The 22,768-nt window shown below is 33.7% G+C and overlaps 1 protein-coding gene across 1 annotated transcript in view; it reads left to right on the top strand.

The window, feature by feature from the left end:
* The window catches only part of LOC150105698 (uncharacterized), a 100,945-nt gene that overhangs the window by 39,906 nt on the left and 38,271 nt on the right, over nt 1-22,768 (top strand). The window contains exons 6-9 of the mRNA XM_090394532.1: nt 53-958; nt 13,012-13,073; nt 17,857-17,959; nt 21,795-21,880. Of these exons, the coding sequence (XP_090250658.1) occupies nt 53-958; nt 13,012-13,073; nt 17,857-17,959; nt 21,795-21,880 (1,157 nt within the window). The remainder of the gene's footprint in view (nt 1-52; nt 959-13,011; nt 13,074-17,856; nt 17,960-21,794; nt 21,881-22,768) is intronic.

Below are 22,768 nucleotides of genomic sequence, written 5' to 3'. Positions count from 1 at the left end.
GTTTTCTAATGTTTTTATTGTCTCTAATTAAGGTCAATTTTATATTTGTTAGGTGGCGGAAACTCCGCAAGAAATTCCTTTTCTTAATGTACTCCAGCACCTTCTAAGAGTCGATTCATCACAGCCAATTTCCGATATAATCTGGGACACAGCTGAAACGTTGGTTCATCGGGCAACCCTTCTAGAAACTAAAGAGGATTCCGAAAAACTCCTCCGCACGCCAAGTTATCATCATAGTTTGAATAAATTAAGATTTGTAGAAGGACGTTGTCAGTGTTCGTGCCATAAAGTGGAAGACGTCGAAGGAAGAACGCGAAAAAGAACTCCAATGCAATTAACTTTTACGGAAGGATCTCGCACTCCGGGTGTGCTATCTCCTACGAATTCAGTGCAGTCATTTAGTCCGCAAAATGACAATTCAAGGTCGCATGCTATGTCACCACCGCCCCCTCCGCCGCCGCCACCACCACCGCCACCTTTACCTCCTCCTGGAACTGGAATCCCTCCGCCACCACCGCCACCACCATTCAATTCTGGTCCACCACCCCCTCCACCTCCTCCACCACCACCACCTCTCTCTCCTGGTGGATTCAGGAGTCCATCCCCTATTCCACCACCGCCACCTTCTCCTACGCCACCTGGACTTGGTCCCTTTTCCTCAAGTGTACAACTTGTCCAGGATCCTCCAGTCAAATTACCTCAACAAGAAACTCCCAAGCCAAAAACGAAGATGAAAACATTGAACTGGAACAAAATTCCAAGTCACAAAGTTGTCGGACGTAAAAATCTTTGGACCTTAGTTGCTAAGGCGCACAACGGTAGTCCAAATAATCTGGATTTTGATAGCATGGAGGGGCTTTTTTGTCAACAAACAACGATGAGTAGCCAGATGTCTCCGCGTCTAGGGAGTCGAGACAAGACAGACAGCCTGGAAAGGAAAAGAAGAGAACCCCAAGAGGTATCTGAATCTTAGAATAATTGTTAGATATTAGTGCAGAAATATTTCATTAATTTTAAGTCATTAGAACTTAGAATATGAAATCTTTACTCTGTTCAAAAGAGATAACTGAAATAAATTATCAGAGAAGGTTGTAATTTCACTTCCATTTTTCATCCTTTAATGAAAAACGGAACGCTGAAAATCTTTATCTATTGATGTTCTTACGAATAAAAAAAAGAATATTCATATAATCCTGCAATACAAACATTCAATTCCTTGAAATCCATGTATAATTAAGAGCTATTATGCTTGATCTTCTTGATACTAAGAGCATCAAAATAATAAAAAATGAGAATAAAATAAATGCAAAATAGAGGCAATTTATGATTTAGTTTTTTAAAAAAAAAAACAATTTTGGTGATCATAAGGCTGTTAATTCTCGCTCTGTAGTCTATAGTAAGCAAGACTACAAGAAGAAAGTCACTAGTTTCTCCCGAAAACTAGTGATTTTCATCCTGAAAAATAGGAAAACCGGTTGGAAACGTAATTAAGAGGCATTGATCTTAATCCGTCCTTATAAATCCAGATTAAATCAAAAACATATCTGTCAGAGTGTGTTCTCAGGATGATTATCCTAGTGTTTCTACGTGCTATAAGAATCGCAACCTTTCTCCACAAAAAGTATGTTTTATGTAAACTCCTTTGTCCCAGTTAATTTGTCAGGAAAGCCGTAGTCCAAGTACTATGGTGGATGCAAAATATAAATAGCTTGGTTGACATCAAATGTAATTTTAATCCATTTCAACTCTCCAATAAGCAAGGTTATGTCATAAAGAATGGTAACCCTCGTTTAATGCCTCGAACAATCCATGCTGCGTAGGATTTGAACCCAAATCAAATTAACGATTTGATTTGGGTTCAAATCAACTCGCACCTGTCGTTGATTAAATGGAGGCTTTTACCTACTTAACCATAGCCATGCAAATCGATTTAACAGTTCATTAGGTTGGTGACCTTAAGGAGAGCTTTTGAAGCTTACCGCTGTAACATTGTTGACGAATAAAGACACCGGTGATGCCATAAAATAAAATACTAGCATCGAAGTCTTCGTCATTTTGACAAGGCTAGTCCTTTCAATGAAAACAATCCTTAATAAAGTTTCAGTGTTTTGAAATGTCGTGTTCACCTTATTCGGTATCTGAACTCAGAAAGGGGGTTAGGATATCCTATGAAAGTGGAGTAATGAATGCTTCCTTAAAACAATACGTGGCAGAGCCTTTTTTTTTTTTTTTCAATTAAATACGGTTAGAACATCATCAGTTAGCACCCTTGGTACTGGAGTGAAAGCATTTGCCTTTCATTATCCTGAAATACACTTATATCCTGAAAAACGAAATATACTTTTCGTTTCGGCTATAGTATGTGTGATCAGTAGATTTTTGGAATCATTACCGTATAAGAATTATTAACTTATGACTAGGAGATTGCGTGCAGCCGAATAGGCACACAAGAAGAATTTTCTGCTGCTTATTTTATTTTTCATAAATTCTGCATCAATGATATCTTGATTCGACGCCCACCTGTCTCAATGTAACCACAGACAACTTCAACAGCTCATATGTTACCAACAATCTTGTATTTGAAGACCGTAACTGCTTTTAAACCCAAGCGATTGATGTTGATGATGTTAACCTCATCTACACGTGAATATGAAGTAAGCAAGAAGGTGTTAAATTTTGTTTAATATTAATATTTTCATTAAATTTCGGGTTTCAGCAGTCTCGCGAAGCGGTTAGTTTTTCCAACTTTTTCATGATAAATATCCATTCCATGTCGGATAAAGACTACCTCACCGTTTTTTTTTTTTTTTTTTTGTATGTTTTATCCTAACCTATTCCCTCAACCATATGGCTGGTGGGGATAGCTATATACTGCCATACTAAGGAGATAATTATGAGCAAGGTGGTTTCCCATTGTCTTCCTCGACGTAGTATATTTTATGACTGTAGCCGTCTGTGTTTATGGAACCGGTTTGCCTGTTTTGAGGGATGAAAAATCCGAGTTACCAGGATAATAATAAATAAATAATAATAATAATATAAAAAAAAAAAAAAAACTAATGAGACCGGTTAACTCACCTTTAGTCGAAAGAAACCAGATAAAGATTCCTCACGATGCTGACGGGAATCGAACCATTTCTTTCCGACCAAAGGGCTTGGTCTATACTGACTGATCTACGGAGGCTCCATCGTACGTTTTAGTTCATAACAAACTGCCAGTATGAGCAAGGTTTCAATATCGCCTCTAATTGTGACATATCGTTAAGCTAAACATAACTTATTGAAATTTTATTTCTGGTAGTGTAATACAATGGCGTATATATACTGTAATGTAATAGTGTATATTACAACTTTGCATCATAAGACCCAATGAAGTATTGCAAGGCTCCCCAACACAAAAACCTTAAGGAACCAAACAGCTTAGTTAAGACACTAACCAATGGATATGCTTTATGATCTAAATTATATTTTTGTTTTATATTTTGTCTCTGACAACGTTTGTGATAATGTCCATGAAAACTGTCTTATCTGATGAAATATTCATAATAAAACCTGTATCTTCAATAAACAGCCTACTTTATGCAATATTTAATACTGCTCGGGTATAAATAACATTGAATTTAACATCTTTTTTGAACAGATTTTGTGTTAAAATAATTTTTACTGTACAAAGTTAAAGTACAATGTAATAGAATAAATCTTATGCAGATGAGATGTAACAAAGATGCAAATATATTAATTTATATTGTTATCTAAATATAAAAGCTACAATAGGCCAAACAAGTCTCTTAATTTAGACAATTATATATCTCGCATGGAGGGGGAGGGAAAATGTTGCTGGCATCTTTCATGCATTTTGTTAACGTTGTCCATATACCTCAAGGTTGCTGCTTGTCTAGTGACTGATTTAGAGGTAAGAGATTTCATCTGACATTCTCAAAGAATATGGTAATCAATAGGAAAGGTTTCACTACTCATTAATACAGTAGAGGAGGGGATCCCCCCCCACACACACACACTACGGAATTGACACGAGGCCCCAGTAAAACTAAAACTCGCCACAGCTATAGCGGTTTGTTTGTAAGCGAAAACTTACTTCAAGGACTTGCTGACTAAAAATCCTATTTAAAAAAATGTCAAGGAACTGAAGATAATGAAATCTCTGTCCACTCGCTTCAATATACGAGCATGCTTTATTAATTTACAATGGCAGTAAACGATGGAGTGCTATTACATACACGCTAAATACCGGCTATGGGACAACATTAAAGAAATTTACTAGCGAGGTAGAAACAAATATTAAATATTATTTAAATAAGTAAATATTACATAAACTCAAAATCAGAATATAATTTATAAGAACCTAATGTGCATACACGAAACATAATATTTTACAGTAGGAGAGGATACTTCCTCAAAAATTGACATTAAGTACAAGAATAGTCTGAAACAAAACCATACACACACAAATGTCAATATTTATTTAAAACTTACGATCAATTAAAGTAAATCTGATATGCTGTGTCTATGCAGTATGAACATAGATTTAAACTGAAAAAAAAAAAAAAAAAAACATGTCAAGGTTAGGTAGAGCCTTCTGCATATTGTTGGAAATATTTTCACAGTTTTGTTAACATTCCTTGTCTCATTTTTCTATAATTATGTCAATGTCACGAACGTTTATCCTTTTAATAAGCTTCTTTTAAACATGTCACAAATGAATCTTGTAGTGAAATAAGGAGGATGTCATATTAATAGGACTCTGTGTCAATTTTATGTCTACTCTTCATCCACTAGGCCATTTAGTCCTCTATTTTCTCACTAAATTAGGCACTCCGCCATCCCCCCCCCCCACACACACAAGAATTCTGCATTTTTAACCGAAGTCTACGGCGAGTGTGACTGAACCACTCACTCTTGATTAATTGTCTCAATGCTGTTTACATTAATTCGAGCTTCAGTTATGTTCTTATCGATGTTTATAAAACTTGAAGCAAGCATTCTCTGCTTCTCATCACAAAATGTGCGCCCTACCGCGTGAAAGCGTGCAAACTGAATCAAGCCCAGCTTGATCTGTTCACTCCTCTCTCTCTCTAATCAAACTGAATCAAGCCCAGCTTGATTCAGTTTGATTAGAGAGAGAGGAGTGAACAGATGTGAAAGCATCCGAGGTCCCCTCAAAAAATTGGAAATATTAACTGTACATTGATATAAAATGTAATTTGATGTTATTGAAAAATACTTTCAAATTAAAAATAAATTGCAAGATACTAAATAAAAATATTTTTATGTGATTTTCCACCCGCGAAAAGTTGTGACTCTATCGTAACACTAGTACCGTGGGTGGGCTAAGGATAGATAATCCGTGAAATCTTGCTCTAGAACCCAAACATTCAACTTTTTCAAGCCACTTCAGGTCTCTAATAAAAGTGATGATTAGCCTTGAAAAGTGGAGATGCTATCCACTCAGCCAACTAGGAGGGTATATGCAATAATGTTTAACCAATTTTTTTAAATGGATCTAAATGAGATTAAGAAGAAAAAAAAATTCCACGGATAAAACCCTACCACAACTGTATATGAGATTCAAACATGGATCGATCTTTCCACAAAGTTTAGCGTCACTTAGTTACGGAGGCTCGACTACATTCATCAAATTTTGCACGCATTCCTAGTTGCCATGAAAAGGCCGTGAAATGTGTCTGAACCTCAATTTTTGACTGTTTATTTTCGTTTTGTGGTTTTGGGCTTATATTACGGGAAGTTTATATGGAGGAATGGGTTTTTGCAATTTCTAATATAAAATTAATTTTAACTTTTAAAATTTTTTATTAAAAATGTTTGGTTTAGATATGTTATCTCAAATTTAATGAATGAAAGGAGAAAAATAATTATTCTTCAGTAATAACTATCGGGCTTAAAGTGAATATTTTTGTAAAAAAAAAAAAAAAGTGATTTATCAACAAGTTACCCTAGGAAAACTTAGAACTTTGCTTAGAAATCATTAATAAAACAATTACATATTGCAATATTCATTTTTCTTGTCCGTTTATAATTCATATCGATTAATAAAAATGTTTTCAATTAAATAGTTTATAATAAGAAAATTACAATCTTCATACAATTCTGATATTCGACCATAATTATTCTTACTGTTCTCCTTTCTTCCTGTCCTTTTCAGATTAGGAATACTTTAAGCTAGGGATCATCAAATACGTTTCTATTCGGACTATTATTACTAATTTTTCACAGACTGCGGGTGACTTGAAATTAATATGTATGTAAGGTAATTTATGTTTGTCTTTCTCTGTTTCACTTATTTTGACCTTGACATTTAAAGTCTTTGTGCAATGATAGCTGAAAACAAATATCGAGTACAAATCAGACTTGGGGGTGGGGGAGCATTCTTGCAGAAATGTTATTTTCTTATTAATGCTTTGATTTTCAATATAATTATGCTGATTTATTTAATAACAATACAGGTCCACGAATTTAAACTTTTAAAAGTTGTTTAGGTTCTGATAAGTGAATTTTTATAATTAAACTGTGATGTGGTTTTGAAAATAGTGTTAATGTTTTAAGAACGTAAAGTCACACAAAAAAAAAATTGCTTTTTTTTACGAAAACGAGTTATTCCCAGAAGCAATCAATAACAGTATTGTTCCAGCTTCTCTTTGATTCTCTGCTGAAATCTTATTCTTCGGCAACCATTTTTGCGATGTCGGTGAAATAATTCGAAAAAATGCAAGTTAAGATTTTCAAGGTCAGGCTGCTGCTGCAGCCCTGATTTATGAATTTGGCCGAGCATGTTGTTAACTTTAGTAATTTGAAACATTATTTCCTAAAAAAAAAAAAAAAAATCGTTGATATCTTTAAATCCATTTTGTGATTTTCTTTTTACTCGATATCCATCATTGCACTGTGCTTTCAAATTGTCCATCCAAAGTCATTTACTGTACTGTTGAAGAAATCCTGTTTCGAGTCCCATTTAAAACAAAAGGAGCTGTTTATAACGTTCTCAACTGGCGAAAAGTTAGCCAGTGTCATACGGAGATGGTAGTTTCAGTCCCGATTGGTCAGTCTCCTTTATCTGCGAACCCACAAAAGTCCCAAGTTTTATTTTTGAAAGAGTAGGAATTTGCCAGATGGATATTTGATCCAATCCAGTTTTTGTCTAAAACTTGTTAACTAGAAGTTCATGAAACCTTAGACTGAATACTGAGATTTTTGCGAAGTGGAGGTAAAAGTAATAGAAGTAACTTTATTCAGATCAACCAACTTGTCACTGAATGTTTTTGGAAACCAGAATCGAGCTGACCTTCGCGGCTACTGCTTCTGTATCAAAGGTTGACTACATGTTCATTTTGTATCGCACAAAAAGCATTTATAACCAGATTAGTGACTGAGTCACGTCCAAAAACTTCCAAGTCTCCACAAATGTAGTCAGTCATGTTCTTCATATCTATCCTTATTAAGTATTAGTAAAGAAATTTTTGTAAGTTACATCCATTACTCATTTGAAGGTATGTTACCTTTGTGAAGGAGAATTTCTTTTAACTGCCGTCTCATTCGCTATCGTGTTTTAAAATGCAGCATTTATATAAAAGTAAAAAATTAACAAAAAATCTACGCAAAAATGAAAACTGGATAGTTTTCGGGGAATCATTATACAGGACTAGCTATTGAAGCAGAAATATCTTAGACAATAAAACCATCGCAGTCTTTCTATAACAAATAGAAGCAAAATTAAAATTTGTTTTGAAATATATTGGTTTAACAGTTTATTAATTTTCTGCTGCTGAAGTCTTCAGTTTTTTTCGTAACTCGCCTCCAACCAAATCTGTTGTTCAAAAAGATTTGGTGACAGCTTGGTGATGGTTTGTTATTCAACAGATAAGTCCGCTTCGGAGGTCGTTAATATCTCCTGCTACTACTACTATGATATTTCTGATACAATAGCCTCTTTATTGTACCAGAAATATCTGGTACAAAATACGACCTCTTTATGCAGTTATTATTTATACTCGATGTGTAATAAGAAAATTTTCCTGTTCAAGTGCGAGGCGTCTCCGAGATCAATTCTTGTATAGACATTGTGTGTATGTATTTAAGATTTTTTTTTTTTTTTTGGAAAAATACTTCACACTTTTTTGACGAATATATATATATACACATTTTTATGGCATAATTAATATGACCTTCTGACTCTTCCACCTCAGCGTGATTAAAACGCATTCAAAGGCAGCTTATCATAATTACGCTGATTATAGCATTCCGGGAAACATTGTGTCGAATATTTCAAACCTGATAGTTTACAGTTAATTAACAATAAATCATGGGAATAAGAGGCGTGGGTTCTTAAATAAGCAATTACTTCAGGCTAAAGGAAAGATGTTTATCAATCTTCAAAGAAAATAGACTTTTATAACCAGTTAGGAAACTAGTTATTCAGTTTCACCGGCCGAGAAATAGAAATGGTGTGTATAAATCATGCATGAATTAGATTTAAATCTCATAAAAAATATTTCAGGCGCTTTGAGAGTTTAAATATACATTGACGTTAAGTGTCTTGCGTTTGTATAATAACAGGTATAATCCTTGAGATGCTATAAATTTTACTTCTTTAATCTCATATTAAATATTGAGATAGCATGGCTGAGGGAGCCCGTGAATCCAAAATTATAATTTTATCACTATGAAAGATCATCAGTGTAGACGATTTGCTTTCTTTTACCAAGCGTATTCTTAAAACATTTCTACAGTTTAAAAAGTTGTATTAACATTTAGATGTCAAAATAATTAATTCGCTCTATCTTAAGTCAATTATCACTGAGAAATATTCATAACTAAATCGGATGTGAACGATCTTAATGAATTTAAGAAACTGTATGTATATAGAAAAGCAATGGATTGCAGAAGAGATTAAGAAGACTACTTTTGCTTATGCGGCTCTGAATTATATGTTTACATTACGCTTCAGTGAAATGTGTACACATAGCATTGATAATTCAGTCGGCATCAACGGTGCCCTTTTGTCGGAAAGACTTGAGTTTAAAATGGCTGTTTAACTGAAAGTGAGTTAGCCAATCCCACACTGAGGTGGAAGGATTTTTTCCTCCCAAAAACCCGAGTTTTTCATCTTGCAAACAAACTGACTAGGAGAAATACACCATATGCATAAAACTATATAAGACCGAACCACCTCACCATATTAAAAATTATGGTTTCCTAAAGCCAAGGTTACTTGGCACCATAAGCCTAAAGAGAAGATTAGTACTGGTGATGAAAATATTTACCAGAGGAGTTACATCTTTCAATAACTCGAAGGGAAAATCTGTGACGTTCAAATATGAATATCTGAAAAAAAATGGAGTTGAAGAACCTAACCGAATCATTTCACTAGTTAATATTTGTACGTTGCAGTATTTTTCGGGAATGGCGAGATTCTCATGTTGTAATTAGTTATGAATTATTAAAAGTAAAAGATAAAAGTAAAACCAGCTCAGAAGTTCATAAAAAGGTATTTACAATCAACAAATATAATACAATAGCTTTGCGCGGAATTGCAGCCGAAGCTACAACTGCTGCACTGCACTATGTACAGTTAAATTTTGCAGTCTCTTAATGACTGAAGTCGATACGCAATCCAACCCCATGTTTCCATTTTTGTTATAGTTAGAAAGAGAATAATTTGCCGTTCAAACTGAACAAAGCTTATCGGTTTGTGGTAACATGAAAAACATGCTGATATTTTTCTTACAATAAAATATCCGTAATATCTTGCATATTTGTTTCACATAAGCTTTAGTAAATGTTTTTGTTTTACTGTGATTTTGGTCGCACTGTACTCTCCATATGTGAAAATATAAGATCATAAAAGCAATCCTGGAATCAGTTTATTATAACGGGGCAATTTTTTCAGAGGGCAAGGAAATAACCTCCACTGCAGCATTGTGAAGAAGCGAACAGTGTTTACGGTTACTAATAAAATGAGAAGTGATGTCGAATGTCATTTTAATTTAATGAAATCCTGAAAATTAAAAGCATAGTAAGAACCAGAAGACTAATTGTCTTTGATAAATATGTAGGTAGATTTCCATCGATATATATTGGGGAAGGTTTAGAGAGTAAGCTGTTAATTCAGAAGACAAGTCATTGTTTATTAATCCATTAGTTTTTAGTGTTCTGCCCTCGTAAGGGCGCTATCCAAAATGGCAAGAAAACTATAGGAAGCCATCTCTGCACTAGACAATATCTGAAATGCTTTATCGCATAGTCGCGTAACACAAAAACAAGGAATTATCGGAACTCCTTAGAGGAGGAAAAAACGAATACCAGCGACCCTGTCTTAGTGCAACAAGAGCTTCCACACTTGTCAGATGCACTTTTAAAAAACCGCTGCAGGAGAACGTTGTTGAAAAAGACATTTTCTATTTTCGGAGACTTCCTGCGTTTGAGACAGCCCAGCCTTACAAAAGCGCAGCCACCTTTCATACATCAGGAACGCCATAGATAAGATCTCTGTATCCTTAAAACAACACAAGATAAAAAGTAGTGTTTAAGTCTCTCCCTCAATAGAATTCCTCTTTCTTTTTACTTTTGCCAAAAATATACCCCGCTCCTCCTCCTTTAGAGATCAGGGACGTAGTGACCCCCATTTCGTGAACTCAGTCTACGAAAGAAAATTCAGCATTTAGTTTGCATGCCACCATAAATCGACAAAATGCAATATGAAAAGCTTTCTCTTACAACAAACTGGAATTACAAGAAAACATCATGTAATTCGATCTCCAACCATCACTTCAGACATGAATTACACCAACCAATGTGAAATACAGTGATGCTTTCTCAGGATTTCAAAGTAAATGTCCTATTTTTAACTTTGAAATCCTGAGAAAGCATTTTTGCAACCTTCCATATGTGGGATTAACCACGCACACCAGAGAATTTTTTTTTTTTTTTTGCCATAATGAATTTTTTTTCCTCCATAGAAGCTCTCGTTCCAACACAGAACAAGAACTATCGTCTGTGTTCACCATAATGAAGACAGGTGACTAATCGCTCTCATTCGATTTCGACAAAATGCAATATGGAAAGCATTAACAAAAACTCCATTTTGTACAACAAACTGAGTCATTTATTGTAGGATGAGTCCTTCTCCCCTCACCACCACCACACATATTTGGGGTGAACCAACAGCTATACTGGAGTTGGAGAGTAATATGGTAATTTATCTACAGAGAATCCGAGCGTTTATATAATTGAACAGGTGATCACACACATTTTATATATATATATATATATATATATATATATATAAAAGTTTAGTCACTGTGGCAGTTTGCACTGAAACAACATGTACTGTTCGAGTGTCAATTAAAGTTATCGCATTCAGTAAATGAGTATTTATTTTCAACTATTAATTTGGTTCTACACAGTCGAATTATATTAATTTTTAATTTAAAGTATAAACAGTAACATGATATAAATAAATTATTTGTTGTTTCATTCTGGAACCGAAGGCAATTTTGAATGTAAGCTGTTGCAATGAAAACATTTTTGTTTCTGGTTTTATGTAAATGAGAAAGCGGAAGAATTTTGTTCAAACGCACCAAAATACTGCAAAATGTGTAGCAATTCTGGTCACTCTTCTACTAATTGTTTTTTTTTTCAGATATTTTTTATAATCAACTACAGAAGCAGCGTATCACTGATTATAAAAAAAAAAAAAAAAAAAAAAAAAAGTCTAGAAAAAAAAAACTTAGTAAAAGAGTGACCAGAATTGCTACACTTTTGCATTATTTTGGTGCGTTTGAACAAAATTCTTCCGCTTTCTCATTTACATAAAACCAGAAACAAAATGTTTTCATTGCAACAGCTTACATTCAAAATTGCCTCCCGTTCCAGAATGAAACCACAAATAATTGGTTTATATCATGTTACAAAAGAACTAATTTGACAAAGAGTAATAAATGATTAATTTTTATATATTTAAATTTGCCACGTAATTATATATTTGTTAGTGATTCAACTTGAAGTTTAATATCATAAAAAATATAATTTTATAATTAAGGTACGATACTGTATTGCATTACCAGCATCTAAACTGAAGTTTAGCATTTCTTTACTTCTGAAGAAGTAAAGAAATTTCTTAAGTTTAGCAGCATAATTTTATTATGCCCTTTTCAGCCCTAATTATAGTTGATAGAAATTTTAACAATTGATAGAAATGTTAAATTTCTATCAACTATAATTAAGATGAAAAGGGCATAATGAAATTCTTCCTGTTATAGATGAGATTTGAACAGGTGGGTGAAGCGTGGCAAACCACGTAAGTTGCGATTACACTTAGGTTAAAGTAACAAAGGTATTGGCCAGAATCTATTTAGGCTAGAGTCAATAGATTTAAGAACTACATAATCGCTGTATAATTAACAAGATCTAAACCATCGTCTCCAATGGTTCCTGATAGGAGTTATCAAGGACGTAAAATGATACCGGCGAACCATTTTAGCGAAAAACACCCTTCAACTGGTCTCTTTCGACTAAAGGTGGTTAGCCGGTCTCATACGGAGGTAGAGGGGGTTTTTTCGTCCCACAGAACAGACAAACCGGCCCCTTGAACACACGGATCTACAGTCAAAAATGCATACTTAGAAGACCTTCATTGGAGGGCACAACCTTAACCGGTGCTAAGGGACGGATGAGGAAAATTAGGGGGAACTCACACGACAACAACAACACTCTTCAACGTGTCAAGATTTTTTTTTTTTTTTTTTTGGAGGTAATCAACAGTATCGATTTTAACGCACACTCTGATATGACAGCATTTTCTTTGAGAAAAGTCCGCATTTAATTTTATTTTATATTTTATTCTTTGACTTTTGGGACTGTAGTTTGTTATTCTTTGAATGGTCATGACCTCGACAGTTTAAAAAAAAAAAAAATCAACTTCGAAACCTGATTTTGAACTGTCTTTAAAAATTAATTGAATTTATTTATTTATTTTAGATTAATCTTCTGGACGGCAAGAGGAGTCTCAATGTCAACATTTTCCTGAAGCAATTTAGGAGGTGAGTGTTTCAGATTTCAATTCCTATTTATGTTCGGGCATTGTACATACACGAGAATAATGATACTATTAATCATTAATACTTGGATTTCACCCTAAAGACGCAAGGAACTAATAACTTACTTGACATGAGTTGGGCTTAGAGGATAATACGGAATCGATAATGAAAAATAAAATATTACATTTCTGTGTTTGACGTAAAACTGTAGCGCCTTTTAATAAAGTGTGAAAAGATCTTCAATTGGTAGAATTACTTCTAGCCAATCGCTGTACGAAAATTCGAAGCATACAGAGGTTATATGCAAACATGATTACTTCTGTCAAGGTGTTTTTGTTATGCGCTCGGCACCGCAAAGATCCTAGTCATACCAATACGCATAGGAGCACCTCTGTCATATTTATATAAACTTTTACTGCAGATGCATACAACAAAATGCGCACCTTTTTGTGGCAGTTGGAGGGGGGAAACAATCGAGTTGGAAGATAATTTGACAAAGCTCTTAAAAAAAAAAAAAAAAAGTTGAGCCTATCATTATGTATAACCATTTTAATTCGTCATTACGATCCAAGCAGAACTTGAATACTCGTATTTTTCAGAACCTGCAACCAATATTGCATAACATGTTTTTCAAGTGCAATAAAATAAATGCAATCTCTCCAAGTAAGGAAAGTGATCGCAGACAAATCATTAAAGAAATACTAAGTAGTTTCTTAACAGCATTCTTGTTATCATAATAGCTGAATATTAAACATTCACAGCATTGTGTTACAGGCAATTTCATTATGCCATTAAATTTTAATAGTACTAAACACCAAATCTCTTTAAATTCCACAAATGTTTGTTGTAATAACAGTAATTCCCACAGAGGGGAATTAGTTATTTCGAACTGTTTTGCCAAATTAAGTTTCACATGTTCTTAATTGTTTGCACAATTTACAAATTACAACACAATTTGTAATTGTCCAGACTGAATTTTCAATAATGGCTATTTATCTTTTCGCCAAAACTATTTCGATGCGTGACAGTTATGCAAAGAAATGTATCTACTGCTACTGCTGCTACATATATAAAAATCCGGCGATTTTTTATAAAATATATATTGCAGAAATAACTGACAAATTTTGTCACTACAGGGAGCACGATTCTACAAATCTGCTAGTCTGTTTGGCCGGCCGAATGGAAAGCTTTTCCAATCAAGCACAGTTAGTGGAATTGAATACCGTTCGGGTGGGAGATTAGGGTTTTTAATTTATTGCCCAAGACCTGAAATTGATTTTTTTTAGAAAGTTTTCAGAATTCTAGAACCCTTAGCCCACCCGCAACACTAAAGATACGATTCGTTTACTATTTTTCATGGGTGGAATTCGTATTTTTGTGTATTTCTGTCACAACAAATGGTCCAATTGAAGCCAAATGTGTAATAATTCGAGAAAATGTTAATGTAGATCCTGCATATCGACTTTCATTTATTTCAATCAAACTAGTTGAAATAATTACTAGTTTGTCTTTCTGCGTAATAAAAATGATCCGAATAAAATCCAATTATCATTAAATTCCATCCAGTTAAAGAAAAGTTACTGCAATATACAATTTCGACACATTGGCCCTTTGCGTCCATACATATGGAACGATTATTCGACTAATGTTGTCACTGGTTCTAAATACCCAACCTTTAATAAAATGTGGCCAACCACATTTTATTAAAGGCCAACCACATTTCATTCAAATATGGAAGTTATGGAATAACTTCCATATTTGAATCTTCTAACATCACTTCTCGAAAGGCCCTTTGGCCAAATAATATTTATTTTCTAGTTATTAATAAATGACGTTTTCCCTTATCTATTGTTATAAAAGTGAGTGCGCATATTATTAAAGTTAGATATATTGCAGTAACCCAAAATACACGTGTTTTACGACATTAATTTTATGTGATCCACCCCAAAATATTTTACATTTATCGTTTACATGTAATATCAGAGGACTAAGAACCGGATATTCGAAGAACCCTGCTCTACAGACTCGAACGTGGAACTGTTTGGGTTCCACGTTTGTTCGAAAAAAAGAGTTTGGGAAACCTTAGTCTAAAGGCATTACTGTTTGTACATAAAATATTTAATGCATACAATCTGTAGTATCCGAAAGCACACCCTACTCGTATTTAACAGTATAAACTTCTTTTTTTTTTTAATGTTATTGATATTTGGAGACCGGTTATTGTATATATGAGTAATGTATATAAAACACTGTTATTTTAACGGTATGGACCACCGATTTGAAAATAGTTATTTTGCATATAACTCTCACATTGCGCTATAACTGTCACGGCGGCAAAGAAACCAACAGTCTGTACAGTGAAAGTTTAAAAACTGCAATCTGATTATGGGCTGTGTTGACTAATTCTTTTTCTGTGATAGCTTCTCTTTACTGACTGTATATCGAAAATATGTTCATATATATATATAATGGGAGGGAGAAGAGTAATCATCCCCTTTCTCTTCTATTGTTTGAAAGCTTTCAATGGATCTAGTCTCCTTCACCGAATAAATATCAAAATTTGCCGAGTTAAAGGTAATTGGATATATTAGTGCTATGTCTGAGCCTGTATCTTACGGAAACATCTGGATCTGAGTTTCGTCAAGGATACGAAGAACTTCTGTAAGAACTTTCACAGCTGAAAAGTGAATCGGCCAATATCGTATAGAAGGGGAAGGGTTTTCCATACCTTAAGATAGATAAAAATCGCCGAGAAATACACGCCGACTTCAGATAAAATTATATTTCATCTGAAAAAAAAAAAAAATTATATCAACGGCATAGCGTGCTAAAACGGACCTATAGTTGGTTGAATATAACTGGTATTACTTTCTTTAATATCAAGTTTTTTGTTTGTTTTTTACTAACAGATGTTCTAAATCTTTTATACTTTAAAAATTGTGTAAATTGTTTTTCTTTCCCTTGATTTATTACAACATTTATTTAACGGTTGGTAGAAATGAACAACGTCGAAGAGACCCCAAAATAAGTTATTTATGAACTGTTGAATTGCTTGCACGTCTTAAGGTCAAACTAGAAGTATTTATAGTACTTCAAATAGATTTTAAAACCCCCACTAACAATTTTAGTCGCCAATAATTCAATACCGAAAATAAAAGGTATTTAATACCAATTTTTTTTAAAAAATGCTCCTAGACCCCAAAAGGCGCCCTTTAGGACACGATGCCATGGGAGAGGGCACGCTCGCTCCACCCAAGCTACGGCGTTGCTCCAGATAAATTACCTTTTAAACAATATTTAATATATTGGTTTAATAAGACAGTGAAGTAGCTATCTCTCATCATATGATAATTAACCGATATTCAATACTTTCTGAAAAATTGGCTTTCAAACCAATATTTGAAATATTTGGAGACTATAAAGTAAAAATCAGTAACACTGGTCTTCGAAAAATTACTTTTAATTCAGATTCTGGTATAAATACGAATGCACGCAAACCCTGATCTAATGGAACACGTAATTGGTCTGAGGTGGGCGTTTGACCACCTCCATAGAGCAGCCTGTTTCGTTTATGAGTAATATGTTGCAAAATAGCGACCTACATCTGGAGTTGTTTTTACCTCCCGAATTCTCGTTAAGTGGATGCAATTTTTGATTTTTCACTGTTTTGGTTTTAAAGGTCCTGACTGTCACAAACGGCTACCCCCATCTTTCACTAATCATACCATTTTCGAAGGCCCTCGATCTTTTAATAACTGTATAAATATTTAGTTTTGGAACATGATTATGATTAATGTACATACCTCGTGGTGATTGCTTTTTATTTCGAAATACAGTAACTCCATATATGGTCTTCTTATATTTACATGTGACTAATGCTAACACGTCATTCGGTTTGAAAATTACAATCGCCACTTTGCTTTTATAATATGAATGCTTCGTCACTCCCCCTGCTGGATCCTGGTGAGTCTGGAAGTAAAATTTGCTAAAAGCAAATTTTAGAAAAGCGTGCAGACTAACATAAATATTTGTTTCTGTATTGCCAACAAGAACGTTGTTGCTGGCTGAGAATATAGCGAGGATAGACCGTTCTATTGGAATTGTGGGCAGAGATATCAGGCGCACTATTTTTCCATAAACTAACTGGTATGCTACGAGTGTCGCAACTTTCTCGTGGATGTGATCCGTGTGACTAATTTAAGATAAATTATTTTGCGTTTTGTTTAAATTTCTGTCTGACCCTCGAAAATCATAATTAGATTTTTTTGCGTCGACGCATCTATTTGATTTAAATGCTTATTGTGCTTCCATTGCTGATATTTGTAGAAACATTAAGAGCACATCATTTACTGATAATGTTTTTAAAAATATTTCTTATATGCAATATATATAATATGGACTCGCTTTGCGTAAATTCATGCAGCCTGTTAACAATTTGTCATTTCGTAGGTTTTTTAGAATATTATTTCCTCGTTTTTCGTTGAAGTTCAGAACCCGTTTCCAAACTATAAATCAAAAATTTGCATAGGAAAAAAAAAAGGGAAAACATACATGCAGTACATACTGCATTACATCACGCTGCAACAAAAAATAATGGGCAATTTTAAAACAAAAGTATTTTTTGTTACTGGTGTTTGTTAAATATAATAGGTTTGTAAAAAATGTTTTCGTAACAATATTAGCTAGTGTTTAAGCTTTTGAACTCCAAACAAACGTCATGGGCGAATAAGTATAAATATATCTTAATGGTCTTTCCATTGTATGAAAACATTTTTTCTATTTTTAGCTCCAACGATGCTATCATTCGTGTTCTGAGAGATGGAAATCATGAAGATATTGGTGCAGAAAAACTAAGAGGATTTCTGAAAATACTTCCAGAACTGGATGAGGTAAGATTCAGTATTGAGATTCTTCATTATAAATCAGTTCTTGATCATCATAATAATTCTCACTGCTAAAAGAACATAATAATAGTTGGTTAACATATCGAAATGTATGTTTTATACATTGATGACATTACTTCTCATTGTTCTCTATTGAAAACGGGTAGTAATGCTTGCGAAATAGTCACATAAATCAAGTGCAAAATACTTGTATAATACTGTATTTTTTATTTTCGAAATGATCAGTTAGCGTTATCATTAAGAGAAATATATTCCCATTAGAATTCAATGGGAAATTCGGAATTTTTTTTTTATTTCGCTTTCGATATATGCAAGGAACGTCCCGTTAATTCTGAATATAATATATAATTATTTATTTATTTTTATTTTATTTTTAAGGAAAAGCACTCCATTTCCTTTCTAATGCGTACTTTAGCGATCAAGACTTCAGTCCTTTGTTCTTAGATATCATCATCTGAGAGTGGGGGAGGCAATCGATATCAAAGAACTTTTTTTTTTAATTACAACAAATTTCTTATTATTCCATATGTGTTTTTGTGTGAAAATGTTTTGTGAATAAAACACAATACAAGGACAATTATTAATTGCAATAACGTAAGCGTACGCTAGAAAACTGTTCTAGAGTGTTTTTTAATGTAAATTCTGTTATGAAACGTTTTATACATAAGACCTATGGTGAGATCAAAGATAAATAAGCTGAGAACCTAAAACATATTTAACTCGTGCCATTACGAGGCTTCAATAATCAAGGGACAATAAATACATTAGTTTCACTAAACATAAAAGCGATTTCAAGTATTAAATACATGTTTTCGGTGATTAACAAAAGTTACGAAATAATCGAGCAGCTAATCTCCCCCGGAGATTAGTTGGCTCAAAAGTTAAGTATAGTCCTTCCCTAATATTGTAGCGTTCAAATATAGCAGTCTGAATAGTAAAATTCCAATATAACGATCAGTGCCAGCAAGTTTGCAATGTTTTAGAGTATGTAAGTGAACAAAACTTAACTTAAGAGAAATATATTTTTACCTCCTTAAAATAGTCAAATGAAGTCCAATAGTATCATAATTTATCTATTCTCTTTTCCCAACTCAGCCGTAACGATATTACAAAATGAGCAAATTGCTCAAACATGGCCTCAATTTAATAAACCCATGCTGTTCCTTGCAAGAACGTATATTTTGTTTCTTCCAACAAGTTCTGTATGCGAATTCTTACCAACTTTTCTAAAATCTTTACGATGCTGACAGGTCGAGAGTTACACATCTATCTTTGCAACACCCTTATGAAATGGGAGTATCACGTTAAGACTCAAATTCTACAAACGTCAAGGGCCCAGACATTTCGGCTGAATATCTCTCTAGCACACATGATATCCCATTTGTCCCAATTGCCAAATTCTTATTCAAGTTACAGGCAATAGCTCTAGAACTTCCTTCTAATGCATCTCTTCATACAATGTAGCAGTAACACTGTGTATTATACATACACCAGGGTGATAGATCTTGGTGAAGTGAGCACTCTTATTTGAACTATCGTCTCTGCTTTTTATACCAGGATATCGTCTACATTCAGTAAAGAAAGAATGACTTCCACAGTCATTCTTTCTTTTTACTTGCAACATAACGATAAAATTCTTTTAGATTAAATAAAATTCTTTTAGCCTGTGAGGCCAATTTCTTTTCATACTCCGACTACAATACTCGCAACGTTTCTGGCCTGAGCTTTATATATTTCATAACTCCTCTCATTCTTATTCTCGAGAGATTCTTTCCACTTCATTTTCTCATGGATCTCTTGTTTAATTAGATTGTACATCCATTTCACTCCCATTCAATTTTTCTTCCAAATCTAGGGACGCACCCAAATACCCATCACTCAAGCATGTTTTCAAAGCTTCTCATAAAACAGCTGATATCCTTCCTATTCAACAACTGATACCATGATACCAAAGATGGCATGCTCCTGAGTTTGTTATAATTTCCAGATGTATGGTTTAACCTGTCCTGATTAGAATATACATATAGTTGGCCACTTCCCAGGTCAGTATGGCGTTATTACTGTCACCAACTGATGGTAAAATAATCATATCCTTGTTTAATACTCATCAGGGTAATTTTGCGATGCATTTCTTCATCCCAAGTAAATGAACCGCCAGGTCTGTGTGTGTGTGTGTGTGTGTGTGTGTGTGTGTGTGTGTGTGTACTAAATGGACTCAAGTCATCTGATATCATTAGTAGTATTCATCCTCCTCTCCTATCTCTTCTGTCATTTCTAAATCTACTATATCCTTCGCACTCAATTCCGGTTAGAACATCCGACTCTGAGAGCCAGGTTTCACTAATACCAACAATTTTATCTCGCAACGTATTCATCAAAGAACAAACTCAATCCTTGTTTCTAATGCTCCTGGTATTTGTGTATAGACATAAATTACCTCCTCGCGTTTTCTTATATTCAAATCTCCAGTTTGCTTGTCCCAGTTGGACAATTTTCTTTTTTCCCTTTCCCGTATTTCCAATTTCCACTCGAAATGCCCGAACCCAAAGCCCATCCATTCGGCAGTTTCATAACTGCTTTTTACATTCCTATCGCTATTACGAATACACATCCCAGCTGAACTTACATACACATCTTCAGCGTTCCTCTCAAGAGCCGGTCTAGTTGGCCGAATGGTTAACATATCCGCGGGTTCGAATCCTGCTGCAGGCATTGGATGCTTGTGATAGTCTTACCTTGGATACTGCTATAACCTTTGATATGGCAAAGTATGACCTCTGCTGTCCTTGTGCCATTAAAACCATAAATCATCAATATTATCACCTCCCAAGATAATCTACTTTCCCTGACTCGCTGTATTAGGTCTCATTCTAATAAATTATTTATCCAGGCAACCTGATGCCAAATCCATTCAACTGCAGGCCATCCCTCTTATACAAGTCTTTTCTACCATAAAACTTACTCTACACATCCAAAACTCGCACCGTTTTTTTCTACATAGCCTAAGCATTGAAACTAAATGAAAGTTTTTTTGAAAAATGAATTTTTCTTAAAAAATAATAGTATGATTTTTTGTGAGCATTTAGCCATTTCAATTATCCTCGAACTGAGGAATTTCTGATTTAAGTACCATATCGACAGCAAGGAAGTTTTGTCTCTTCAGCAAGTCCCCTATTGCAATTTTCCTCCCATAAACGAAATTACTCTTAATCACTGGTATATCCAGATTTTTTTTAGCTGTATTTAGTACTTTATCTACTGACGGATTAATATCTTGCACAGAGATTTAAAAATATGGCAACTCTACTCGCACTGGATTTCGTTTTTTTATGCAACTCCCACCAATTTACTATATAATAAATAGTCTCAGTAACGAACGCTAAATGAAGTCTAGATCATTTTGTATCTCTACTCAGCGCAGGGGGAAAAATCCGTATACAGAAACCATTACACGAGGGAATTCGCTTATTTAAAAAATATTCCATATTTTATAAATATAAGCATAATTTCTTGCAAAGAAATAGATGTCTCACCTCGGATATTAAATGTTTATTAAATATGGCGACACCAGGTCTAGTGAAATGACACGCGGTGTATAAACAAATTTTGTACAAAAAAAAAAAAAAAAAAAATTATACAAGATTCTTCTACTGTTTTATCTAACAGTGATAAAATATATTTAACATACACATAAACCAAGCTTATAAAAAATATAAAAAAATTAAAAAAGTATACTTTCTTAGTAAATTACATGCAATACAAAAGTTTCTTATGCTTTTTATATTTTAGTACTGATGTTTTTATGTTATGCGAATTTAAGGTGGAAATGCTAAAGGGCTTCGATGGAGATTCCAGCAAGCTCGGTAATGCAGAAAAATTTTTACTGAAGCTAGTGCAACTTCCCAAGTGAGTATATGCCATTTTATTTAATGATTATTAAGTATTCAATATATATAATAATAGTATATATAACTCAGGTTCACTATTCATAATTAGCGTTGAAAATATTATAATTAGACATTGTAAAAAAATGAAGTCGACCATTACCTGCATCATTCAGCATTTACTAAGATATATATATTATTAAACATTATTTACTCGGTAGAAAATGTATATAAAAATAAATTTAAATGACTCTATACCGAGAAAGAAGAGTTTAATGTTAAGATACTTGACTAGTTTCGTTGAAATTCAACTTCTTCAGGTATCACAGGCAAAGAATTAAATAAAAAAATAACAGAGACATGATAAAATAACATTAACAGATCTAGTATATAGTATCTTAACATTAAACTCTCCTTTCTTGGTATAGAGTCATATATATATATATATATATATATATATATATATATATATATATATATACACACACACACACACACACACATAGCAAAACAGTAATATTATAGTAAAGTGCTATATAAAAGAAACAAGGCAAAGGATTATAACAAAACATATAGAACTACGTTTATGCTTTAATGTCCACTTTACTGACTTGAACTTCAATAATCAGACACTTGCTAGGTAATGTATTTACAACATAAGCACTTTGTTCTCACTGCGGGACTATTAAAAAAAAACGTATCCATTAGCGACATAACGGAACTTTTATGTTGATAATACCAATCGCACTCAGCATTAAAAAATTCGTAGCTTATAAATTAAGTTTACATACACTTGTCAACTGATCAACTTCGCAGTTATGGAACTAAGAAAATAATGTGCGGAAGTTACATACCTGGAATAATAAACTTGCAAAGAATAGTTTTTGCAGCATAAGCACTTTGTTCTCAC

This window comes from Typopeltis vanoorti, chromosome 6 (genome assembly GCF_054136105.1).
Source record: "Typopeltis vanoorti isolate ZY-2024b chromosome 6, IOZ_Tvanoo_1.0, whole genome shotgun sequence".
NCBI lineage: Eukaryota > Metazoa > Arthropoda > Arachnida > Uropygi > Thelyphonidae > Typopeltis > Typopeltis vanoorti.
The sequence above is the reverse complement of the archived record's forward strand: the minus strand, read 5'-3'. Positions and strand labels throughout refer to the sequence as shown.